Source organism: Pristiophorus japonicus, chromosome 7, assembly GCF_044704955.1.
Source record: "Pristiophorus japonicus isolate sPriJap1 chromosome 7, sPriJap1.hap1, whole genome shotgun sequence".
Classification (NCBI taxonomy): Eukaryota; Metazoa; Chordata; class Chondrichthyes; family Pristiophoridae; genus Pristiophorus; species Pristiophorus japonicus.
In genome coordinates this window covers 144295615-144307247 of record NC_091983.1, presented here as the reverse complement: position 1 = coordinate 144307247, position 11633 = coordinate 144295615, and the positions used below count along the sequence as shown (strand labels likewise).

The 11633-nt window shown below is 45.3% G+C and overlaps 1 protein-coding gene across 6 annotated transcripts in view; it reads left to right on the top strand.

The window, feature by feature from the left end:
* The first annotated feature begins 740 nt into the window (after positions 1–740).
* epha7 (eph receptor A7) overlaps positions 741–11633 on the top strand; it is a 312075-nt gene continuing 301182 nt past the window's right edge. For 5 of the 6 annotated variants that reach the window (XM_070885387.1, XM_070885386.1, XM_070885385.1 and 2 more), the window contains exons 1-2: positions 6639–6831; positions 9648–9712. In XM_070885387.1, coding sequence (XP_070741488.1) covers positions 6735–6831; positions 9648–9712 — 162 coding nt within the window. In that variant the 5' untranslated portion in view covers positions 6639–6734. Of the gene's footprint in view, positions 766–6638; positions 6832–9647; positions 9713–11633 lie in introns of those variants that run through there. The other variant, XM_070885388.1, reaches the window with a different exon arrangement.

Genomic DNA, 11633 nt, shown 5'->3' with positions numbered 1-11633 from the left:
TTTTTCTGTTTTACTTAACCTCGATGGGCTGGATTTTCCGGTCTTCTGTGCTCTGGGTTTTGCCCCGGAGCAGCGGCAATGGCAGCAGTGAGGTTTTTGGCACCCCGCAGCAATCCTCGATCCAGTTTTGTGGCAGCGCAGAGCAGCACCGCCCGGAAGAGCTGTGCTGGTGTGCAATGCCCCTGGTTGTGACACCGGTGCGAGTTTGAGCTCCTGCCCGACCCGACCGCCCAGAAGTGTGTCCCAAAATGACCGCCTGGGAAATCAGGGCGGTCCTACTATCCTGTTGGCAAAGAGCTGAGTAATGGACTCCTAAGGTAAGTGTGATTTTTTTTCTTTTAATTTTTTTAGCAATTTGTGTTGTGTTGGTGTGGGCAATGTTTTGGGAATGTTTTTAATGGTTTTCTTTCGGTCTCTCTCTCTTCCCCCCCCCCCCCCCACCCCCCAGGCATTCCTCGAAGTTTTCCCGGCCCGGTTCTTAGTTTCTCATTCTTGAGCTAAGCTATGGGCTGGGATTTTGCCGCTGCTCTGAGGGCGGGTCCGCTGTCAAAATCTAAAAGATTGATAGCAGGGAAGTGTCCCAGTGTGAACCCGCCACCTTGTAAGTTTCTGCACTTTGCAGACCCGGCGGGTCAGGGTATTGAAATACTTGAGGCAATTGAAATACTTAAGAAGCTGTTTAAAGGTATTCAAGTAACATTTTACCAGCTACTAACCATTTTCCAACATTTTCAGGAAATTCCCATCGCTGGGGGATCCTATCAGGTAAGAACCTTGGGTTTTCAGTGATTCTCCATTGCTTTGAATAGGGGACAGCTGCAAAAGCAGTATAAAAGCTACCATTTCACAGCCGTTCACTTTCCAGTGTTAGAAGCTGGCCCCTTCAGGATTTGGAATACATTTTTCAGCTTTAGGAAGGTTGGAAGCATTTGAAGTATATACTTTATTGACTGTCACCTCCTTGGAACAATCTATCTAACCACTGACAGATTGCTTCTGTCATCTCAACTTCAGCTGCCTTTTATTCCAGCAACATCGGTGCCCTTGAGAAAATCTCATCTTGGTCCTTAGAATCCCACCACAATCAGCCTCAACACCAACATCATCAGGCATACCAACATCGTCAACAACAACACCAACCTTCTCCACAATCACCTGATACTGCTCAGGACACAGGGCATCAGTACCTGACCACATTGCTGCCGGGTGGCCAGGGATGAGCTCACCATGGTCAGATTTATTTCATTTAATGTTGTACACCCTGGCTGTCACATAATGCACCAGGTTGGCACCACCCCACACCAACACCATAAAGTATCCCTGCAATGCTCAAGCCATTCCTTTCACACTCATCACCATTGTGGGGGGTACCCTTATGTCTCCCCATTCACTGCAACTTACTAAGCCACTTCCAAAGTTGCACACAAATCTGTCCAAGAACACAAAGGGATCAAAATGCAGATTTCAATTTTTGACAACACATTAGCAGAAACTCTACAGGAACATTGTGTAGAAGACCCCAGTGCCTACCCTTGTGTGTTGTTAGTTGTGAGGGGTGGCTAGTGAGATGGGGATGTGATAATATAGATAGAGGGATCAGTGGTGGTGCAAGATAAGTTGATGTAAGGATGTGCAGGAGTAGGGTAGGGAAGGCAGAGTGATGGGGATGTGATGAGTGGCACAGCAGGATGAGGTTGAGTGTGGCTTTGCAGTAACGTTTTGTGATCGACTGAGATCATTGAAAGGTTTGCACCACTGCAGCCAAGTGCTCCTGATGACATCCCTGCTTGTGCCTTCTTGTACAATGTACAACCAGGCTGTGTTGGTGTCCGAGGGAGGTCTCTTCTGCCCATTGGAAGAGAAGAGAACCTCATTGTGTGTTGCGACTCCCTCCATAAGCATATGGAGGAAGTCATGGAGAGCCTGGGAGTAGCCGTGCACTTTTGTGCAGTGTTTGTCAATGTTTGCAGCACCTGCATGCTGCAGAACACTGATAGAACAACTGTCAAAATGAATGTGGGCGTGGTCCCTTGAAGGAAACCAGCTGATGACACATCATAAAATGATGTCATCGGACCCACTTCCTTTTAATAGGCCGGGAACTTCACAGGGCGGGCTTAACAAGTCCCATCAAGGTAAAATCAAGGAGCGGGGTTCCAAGTCATGCCTGAAACCTTGTTCCCGACCCGGTAGGAAAGATCATGGCCATGGAGTTGGAAATTGGGGCAGTGTCCCAATTGCTTGCAAACCTTTGCTGAAAAGTTTGTATTGTAGACTTCGTCCAAAAACTGGATCAAGATCTGTTCTTGATGTCCCCATGTTTCAACAATCCATCAGCATTTGCTGTCTCGGCTCACAGATGAGGAATGGTCACTTGGGTGAGGGTTACTTTCATTTGTGGAATCAGACCCCAGCTTGAGTCCTTTCATGACAGGACTAGAAATCCTGTGGGTAATTTGGAGGAAGTAAAAAAAGAGAAACCGCAGCAAAAATCTCTCAAATTTTTATTGGTGGTTTTAAAATCCAGTCTGGAGATTATGTAAAATAAAACTGTTCCAGGCAAAAAATGTACTGTACCATTTATAAATAAACTATTTCATCGAATGTACAATAGAAAATGTGCTTACTGTGCTTCAAAAATCTTCAAAACAGTTTCTATAATGTCTGAGGGAAGGTCTCTGATAGGGTGGAAGGCAGGAGAGATTTGAGAGACAAAAGGGTTGATGGGTCAAATTGAAATGGTAATGGTACAAGTTAGGAAACAAAAGATGAGTCTTGATAGGATGTGAATGGCGGACTAATTACCAGCTGCCATGGGAATTAGAGAGAAAAAATACATTTAAATTAAAAAATATTTTTAAAAAAGGGGGGCTAGTGAGGTTGTAAAATAACAGGGAGGAAAGGGAACAAAATATGGGCAGAGGTTATGGACCGGAGTTGTGGAACTCGATGTTAGGGCCAGAACGCTGTAAAGTGCCTAAACCAAAGGAGAAAAAATATAGCCAAGAAAGGAAGAAATAAGTTCCGTGAGGCAAGAACATATATTTCTATGTTTCTAAACAATGGGTCTACCAGGGCAGTCCTGTTTGTGAATTTTGGGAAGCAGGTAGAAGCAGGCTATGTGGGATTGGGGAACTCTAAGGTTGGTGGCTGTGGAGGGATCATTTCCCAGGCCATCACTGACCTCATCTCCTCTGGAGATCTTCCCTCCACAGCCTGTTTCCCGGCCCCAACCATCTACCTTTCGCCATGGACGTCCAATTCCTCTACACTTCCATCCCCCACCAGGACGGCCTGAGGGCGCTCCGCTTCTTCCTCGAGCAGAGGCCCAACCAGTCCCCATCCACACAAACCTCTTCCGCCTGGCTGAACTTGTTCTCACATTGAACAACTTCTCCTTTACGTCCACTCACTTTCTCCAAATTAAAGGTGTTGCTATGGGAACCCGCATGGGTCCTAGCTATACCTGCCTTTTCGTGGGATACACGGAACATTCTTTGTTCCAGTCCTACTCGGGTCCCCTCCCTCACCTCTTTTTCCAGCACATTGATGACTGTATTGGTGCCTGTAACGGTATTGGTGCCGTTTTCTGCTCTCGCCCTGAACTAGAAAATTTCATTCACTTTGCATCCAATTTCTACCCTTCCTTCACCTTCACATGGTCCATCTTCGACTCTTCCCTTCTGTTCCTCGACTTCTCTCTCTCCATTTCTAGAGATAGATTATTGACAAACATGCACTATAAACCCACTGACTCCCACAGCTACCTGGACTACAGATCCTCCCACCCCACATCCTGTAAGGACTCCTTTCCATTCTCCCAGTTTCTCAATCTCTGCCACATCTATTCTGACAATGCCATCTTTCGCACTAGTGCTTCTGATATGACTTCCTTTTTCCTCAACCGAGCATTCCCCTCCGTCATGGTTAACATAGCCCTCAACCGTGTCTGTTCTATTTCACGCACTTCTGCTCTCATCCCTTCCCCTGCTTCTCAGAACCACGACAGGGTTCCCCTTGTCCTCACCTTTCACTCCACCAGCTTCCACGTTCAACGGATCATCCTCTGTCATTTCCGCCACCTCCAGCGTGATCCCACCACCAATCACATCTTCTCCTCCCCTCCTCTCTCAGCATTCCGAAGGGACCGCTCCCTCGGCGACACCCTGGTCCATTCCGCAGTCCCCCACAGCACCCCCTCCCCTTCCCACGGCACCTTCCCGTGCAAGCGCAGGAGATGTAATAGCTGCCTTTTACCTCCGCCCTTCCTACTGTCCAGGGCCCCAAACACTCCTTCCAGGTGAAACAGCGATTTACTTGTACTTCTTTCAATTTAGTATACTGTATTTGCTGCTCACGATGTGGTCTCCTCTACATTGGGGAGATGAAATGCAGATTGGGTGACGGCTTTGCGGAATACCTCTGTTCAGTCCATAAGCGTGACCCCGAGCTTCCTGTCACCTGCCACTTTAATCCTCCACTCCACTTCCACTGTGACCTCTCCGTCCTTGGCCTCCTACACTGTTCCAATGAAGCTCAATGCAAGCTCGAGGAACAGCGCCTCATCTTTTGCTTAGGCACTTTATAGCCTTCTGGACTCAACATCGAGCTCAACAATTTCAGAGCATAACCCCTGCCCATATTTTGTTCCCTTTCCTCTCTTTTTTTTATACAAACAGCCCCCCACCATTTTTATTTCATTTTCTTTTCTCTCTCTTTCCCATGGCAGCTAGTAATTATTCCACCATTCACACCCTATCTAGACTCATCTTTTGTTTCCTAACTTGTGCCATTACCATCTCAATTTGGCCCATCATTCCTTTTGTCTCTCAAATCTCTCCTGCCTTCCACCTTATCACAGACCTTTCTTTTGTTCTTTCCTCCCCACCCCCTTTCAGCAGCCCTTCCTTAAGAATCTGTTACATTTCGAACTTTTGCCAGTTCTGAAGAAGGGTCATCGACCTGAAAAGTTAACTCTATTTCTCTCCACAGATGTTGCCTGACCCGGAGAGTTCCAGCATTTTCTGTTTTATTTCAGAATCCAGCATCTCCGGTATTTTGCTTTTCTATAATGTATCTGTTGGGCTTTTATAGAAATGCCACTGAAGGGGATATACTGCCCTCTACCCTGGTCACCTGTGTGACTGAATCCTTCCATTTTAAGTTCTGATCAGGTGGAGAGGCAGCCTGTCAAAGATTTGAACTGGATCCAGATGAAGAGGGTATAATTTATAAAAGGAGCACTTTCTCCATCCAACATTTTCAGAAAGCGAATGCTGGAAATCTGAAATAAAAACAGAAAATGCTGAAAATACTCAGCTGGTCAGGCAGCATCTGTGGGATCTGACAAAAGATCATTGAACTGAAACGTTAACACTGTTTCTCGCTCCACAAATGCTGCCTGACCTGCTGAGTGTTGCCAGCATTTTCTTTTTTTTTAATTTTCAGAAAGCTGTTATTTTAAATGGGAATTAACCAATGCTTTGGTTGAGAAAGATTAAAGTTGCAAAGATCTTATTCTTCTGCATTTGTCATTGAACATGAAGAGAACAGAAAAGTAAAATTTGTGATCTGCACTACTAGTAAATATAATAGAAACAGTCAAAGGAATACTGAAGAATTGATAACTGTAGTGACCTCACCTCAGAAGTGTAACTGCCGGGCTCCCCTGATTGTTAGTGGGTAAGTACACTGCTTGTAGAGGGCTCACGGTTTAATTCCTGGTCTGTGATCTCCTCCAGGGTTGTTGGAGTTGATCTCAGAATCCCCGAGTTTCGGTTGGGAGGGGAAATTTAGAGTATGCAACACCTGATTGCTATCCAGTGACCCCTGCTCCAAGATGCACTGTCTGTGTTCGCAATGAAGATTGAGGTGCGGAGAGGGGCATTTGCCTGAGGAACTGTAGCCCAGCATGACTGCTTGTTTTCAGAAATGGAGAACTAAAAAAGAAATGCAATCCTTGTCCAGTCCATTCATCCTCCTTACACACTGCAGGAAGTGTGTGCACTTCACCAGTGTAACTATTCAGCATCTCTCCCTGCCCCAGTTCTTACTGCACTCAGTGGTTAGACTCTTTCACTAGTGGAACTGTTTCATATCTCTCCCTACCCTCATTCTTTCGACACACTCCCTGGATTGACTCACTAGTGTATCTGGCTTATATCTTTGCCCGCGTCAGTTCTTTCTGTTCACTCCCTGGGGTTACTTTTTAAACCCGTGTAACTATGTATCTCTCTCCTTTGTTGGAGTGACCCTTTCACAGGTGCCTGTGCCTTTCCCGGCCCCGATTCCTTCAGCGGACTCTCGCATACAACTGCCCTTGCATGTGTTTTAGGTCCTGGATTTTTGCAACAACCAAAAAAATCCCATCTCAGTTCTTTCGCCACCACGCGTGTTAGTGTCTCGGGTTGGTCCTATTGGGGAAAAGAAGCGCCTCACTTGCCGCACTCGGATTGGTGGGCTCCGTGCTCGGTTCGGCCGGTTGGGGCCCAAGCTGCGGTCGGTGTGTGGATGAGGCGACTGTCACTCAACGCTGGGGCCGGCTGATCGACGTGGTGGCTGCCCAGCTCTCCGCCCACAGCCAGCACTGGGCGCTATTAGAGTGTGTGGAACCCAAGCTTGCTGGCAGAGCCTGGGACCTAAAGCGTCGAGGCACGGCGACTTTGCTGCAACAACAACACAAAAAACATAGCTGCCCTCTCCAAAAAAAAAACATACAAGCCACCGGTTACACCATGAGCTCCAAGCTCAGGCACGCTCTCTGGATTATCTGCTGCTGCATTTCTGTACTCAGCACCATCCTCACACATCTGACGCAGGCTGCAAGAGAAGGTAAGAAACAGAAGAAAAGTCCTCCTCCCCCTTTCTTCAAGATGCTGCTTGCGTGAGCGGTCCGCTACTTTGGGACGGGACAGCACAAGTGGAAAGCTCCCGCCGCCCTGCTCCCCTCAAACTCCCGGCTCCAGCTATTCCCTTCCCAGTAAAGGCAGCCGGAGCATCCCCCGGCAGTGGGGCTTATATGTTGCACACAGACACCTTTCAGAAATTAGAGACACTGCACACTTTCAGATTTGACTACAGAATTTGTCTCACTTGGTAAATGACGAAGGGAACATAAATGGCATTAAAATAGATCGACCTCAGTCTTACTGTGCAAAGCGGATGAAGGCATCTGCATCTGAGGACAGACGGCCGGCCCACTATTATTCATTCATTTTTAATCTGGAAGTGTGCCGGTTGCAGTGGCTGCAGTGGGCGATGTGTCAGGCTGTGTCCCGCGGATAGCCAGCTTGGCACACAGCGCTCCCGGACTGCGGGACACGGTGGCGGGCCCGAGTTTGTGGCGCTGCCCCGAGCGGCGGAATCCGCCGCAGAGGTGCACATACTGAACGGTCCGGGCCCAATCTGCACAGTTTTCCCGGAGTGTCGGCACTAGCTGCGGAAATGCGAGCGCAGTTGGGTGAAAGAGTTTCCGCTGGCGAACGCTGCGAGTTGTAGGGAAAGTTTGTGAAGGTCCTGGGTTACACAGCCCGCCCGCGCTGCAGATGTGAGGGGCGGCGGTGTCCGTTCACACAGCGGCCGCGCCGTTCCCGGGACTTTCGCAAACGTGCCGCGCAATGGGAGCAGGGCGGTTGACACTGTCGAGGAAGTGGGCCGGGGACGGAGAGAACGTATTTTTACATTTAAAAAATACCCGATAATAATCTGGCAGCGCTGTATGTGAGAAAGCTGCGTTCAGTCACACAGCCCCTGTCCCTCCTCATGTGTGCCTTCTCCTCACAGATCCTTCTCACTGCCCTTTCTCACATCCCCCGTCACCAGGACGCAAAAGTGCTGCAGTCTGGCAGTCACCGAAAGCTCAGTCAAAGAGATCAAATATTGGGAATGTTTATAGAGACTAAACTTGTGTAAAGTTCGCACTGGGACCAGAGCGGCGCCGCGAAATAATAGACAGGATCCATCTCGAGTGGCCCGGCGCTTCTGTGCTCAAGGCATTAATAAGTATAAATATATTTTAAAAACCGCGAAACCCCAACCATTGTGCACAAATTTGAATGAAATGTTTGCTGTATAAAGATAATCCGAAAACAGCCCGAGGTAGCCCGGCTAGATCGCCTTGGCCGTCTCTGAAAGGGCTTGTTGCCAAAGTTATCAATAACGTTAAATATTTACATATTCATTGCTCTGCCGGGAAAGATGTGCTGTGCCCGCATATGTATGCATAAAGTAAAACCTTTCGAGAAAAAAAACAAATACAATTTGTGTAAAATAAAAGTAATTTCCTATTTTGAATGGGAATGTGTAGTTTGTTTGGTCCGGCGCGGTGTGGCTGTGTGAGCGGGACTGTACCGGTTACCTGTCGCTTGGAGGCGGTCAGCAGCTTCTCCCCGCACTGTCTTACACCTGAAACCACAGACCTCTCGGCCAGCCCTCCCCTGACTGGCGATACAGCGATCGGCAAACAGCTTCTCCAAGCGCCATCCCCTCCCGACGGAGAGAGAAGCTCGTTCATTTCTCCATTCATTCGAAACCAACTCTGGTCACCTCTGCACCGATCAGACACACAGAGGCACCATGTAAATCGAAGTCAATATAGCTTTCTTCAAGAGAGAGGGAGAGAAAGAGAGAGACAGGGTCAAAATTATTAGAAAGGGGAAATCAGTCGCCCTGAACTGGTATTGATTTGTATTTAGTGTGAGATGCCGGAATAAAGCCGAGCTCAGCTATAAGGAAAATCACCTCAGGACTAACCTGACAACTTGTCCTCAGACATCCGAACTTTTCAGCCACTTTAACAACATCAACTATTTCGATTTCCGATTTTAACGACAATTTAAAGTGACATTGAAAGAAGTAAACGAAAAGGCGATCGTTATTTTTAAAAGTTCGTTCGGAGACAGTTTAAAATGCCTTGTGCCGTGCGGTATGTAAAGTGTATTTCAGTGGAGAATGCCCGTGCTAGAGGCTCGGACAACTGGTTTTGGTGGCAGGCGCCAGAATCAGATCCCACTTGGATCTGAACTGCCCCGTTCCCAGAAGCAGAATTGAGAGTGAATTCTCGTCAATGAGAGAAAAGTTTAGCCAGCGGGCAGTCTCGCTTGAAACCATTGGCTGTGACATCTCCCACCTCTTGCTGTAAATAAATCCGGACGGCCAAAGACGCACACTGTAGCGGTGATGATAAATTTGTCTTCTCTCGGGATCAGACAGCCAGGCACCGCAATGTGGGACAGTTCGCTGTCTGGAGAGCAGACGCCACGAATTTACATCTTTAGTTCATTTGAGTGCTCATTTTTAAAATTCGCGATTAATGGTAGGCTGAACGGGGATCAGAACGGTTCTTTCTGATATGCAAACAAACCGTTTTAAACACGCACAGAATGCAGCTTTTATAGATTCAATTTTGAAATCAAATGCTACCAATTTTGGAAATAATCGTTTAAACTGTCCTTGTTGAAACTAAAATAACTTTAGTTGGTGGACTGCGCATCGCTTCGGTAAATATTGTTCTTTTTTATAGGCTCTGGGTGTATATCAAACGGAAGACATTCTTTTACAAGTTGATCCAAAATAAACCTGTATTGTGTTTATGTAAGTAGGTAACTGCAGTTTCAATCTTTTCGTTTGATTTTTGTTCTCTCTGGCAGTTGTTTTGCTGGATTCCAAAGCACAGCAGACAGAGCTGGAGTGGATCTCGTCTCCTCCTGATGGGGTAAGCCTTCACGTCTTCAAACTCTTTTCAAATGACATATATTCCGCCAATGGCTATTTATGTATTCCTGCCGTTGGCTCTGAATTTCAAGAGGACTTCGAAGTAATTCATTACAGTGCCCCTTTGTGTCTATAGCCCCGCCTCAATTGGCGAGAAGATCAACTGCTCAAAGTAATTGGAATTAATCTAAAAGAGAATGTTATATTACGTCGGGTAACATAGAAGAGCCAGACATAAATCACACACTCCAAGACTTATATAGTTGAGGGACAAATGGAAATTTAATAAATAGCAATCAATTGATTTCCAATACGCACACACACACACACACACACACAATACAACTGGCATTATTCTTATCCCCAGAATAACCTGTTGTCTAACTATTCATTATGACAGAAATGAATGAGCATTTTTTAATTGCTTCTGGGAAATTTTGCTGTAACTAACTTTGCCAGAACTGGACGTTTTTTTGGCCAATTAATTAAAATATATTCAATATCAGATATATTAAATACTAAAAAATCAAAAAATGTTTTTTTTAATGATCAAATATATTTATTAATATATTGGCTAAATACATAACAAAGGAACATATGTAGAACAACTTGGAGTTTTGAAATACATTTTAGGCAAATAGGCATTTCAATGACGAGTGGTGTGTAATATGTAACTGGAGTATCACTGCAGGCTGTTTAGACTTTGCCCCAAATTTTTCCTCTGATGGAATAATGCCCTGTTTATACTGCCTCCCATGGGTGGATCTGGGAGAATTTAATTTTACCTCAAGACAAACCCATAGCCAGTTCTGGATCACAGGTCAGCTAGAATCTGCTTTACTCACAAAATATCTGTGGTGTTTATAGGGTAATTGGATTGCACTAGAAATGGAAAATGTTGTGGTTTGCAAATTACCATATAAATGACGCATTGGACAATGAACACAACAGCTAGTTGCAGAGAACACCTGTTGTCAGTATGAATAATACTCTCTCTTTATTTCAATTATGTGTTTATCCTTTTGATGCAAGGTAATTTAACAATTGTATTTCATTCCTAGATACACAAAATCGTGCGTGGCATTCTTCTTGAATGTATTAGTCTGGATATAGCAAAGAAATTGAGAGCATCTGATGTTCGAAATATGTTTTATTTCCCTTCATCTCACTGGAAGTTTCTTTGCACAGTGCAACATTGCATATGTCACCTTGTTGGTGTCGTAGGTTGGGCAGATATTTGCAGCAAGGTCAAGAACATAACTTCCTGAGTTAAAGTCTCAAGCATATTAAAATAATTTTTTTGATTAAATCATGATGTACAGATCACCAGCATTGACACATTTCTGTAGATAGGGAGTGCTGCCTTGCTATGTGTGGAGTTTTTTTGTGTTTGAAACTTGCACATACTCTCTGAAAAAGCCAAAATGTTAAATCATCCAGACAAATATGTGATGCCCCACTTCTAATAACTTAAAACGACAAAGATAGAAGATCACAAGGTTGAACATCATGGAAAAGCTGTGAATTAGATTGCAATTGGCTGTTTTGTAATGCAGCATGATTTGTATAATGCATCAACAACAAAAAACAAAACACAACGTTCTAAAACAAAAAATAGTGCTATGTACTAATAATCTGTATCATTATATTTCAATTGTCTTTGATGATTTTGATTTTTGTGCTCATTAAGATGAGACATGGTAGTGCTAGGAATGGAATACTTTTTTATTTCTTCGTCCAATGACAGCATCAACCATTCCAAACCCAGGTAAATCATAGAATAACTGCCAAGTAACATGCGTTAACTTATTCACCGGCATGAATTTCCTCACTTACCACACCCGACATCTTTATAACTTCTGTCAGACAATTTCTTGAACCGGGCATTTTTATGTTCCGTGCCCATGTCCCTTAGGAACCAT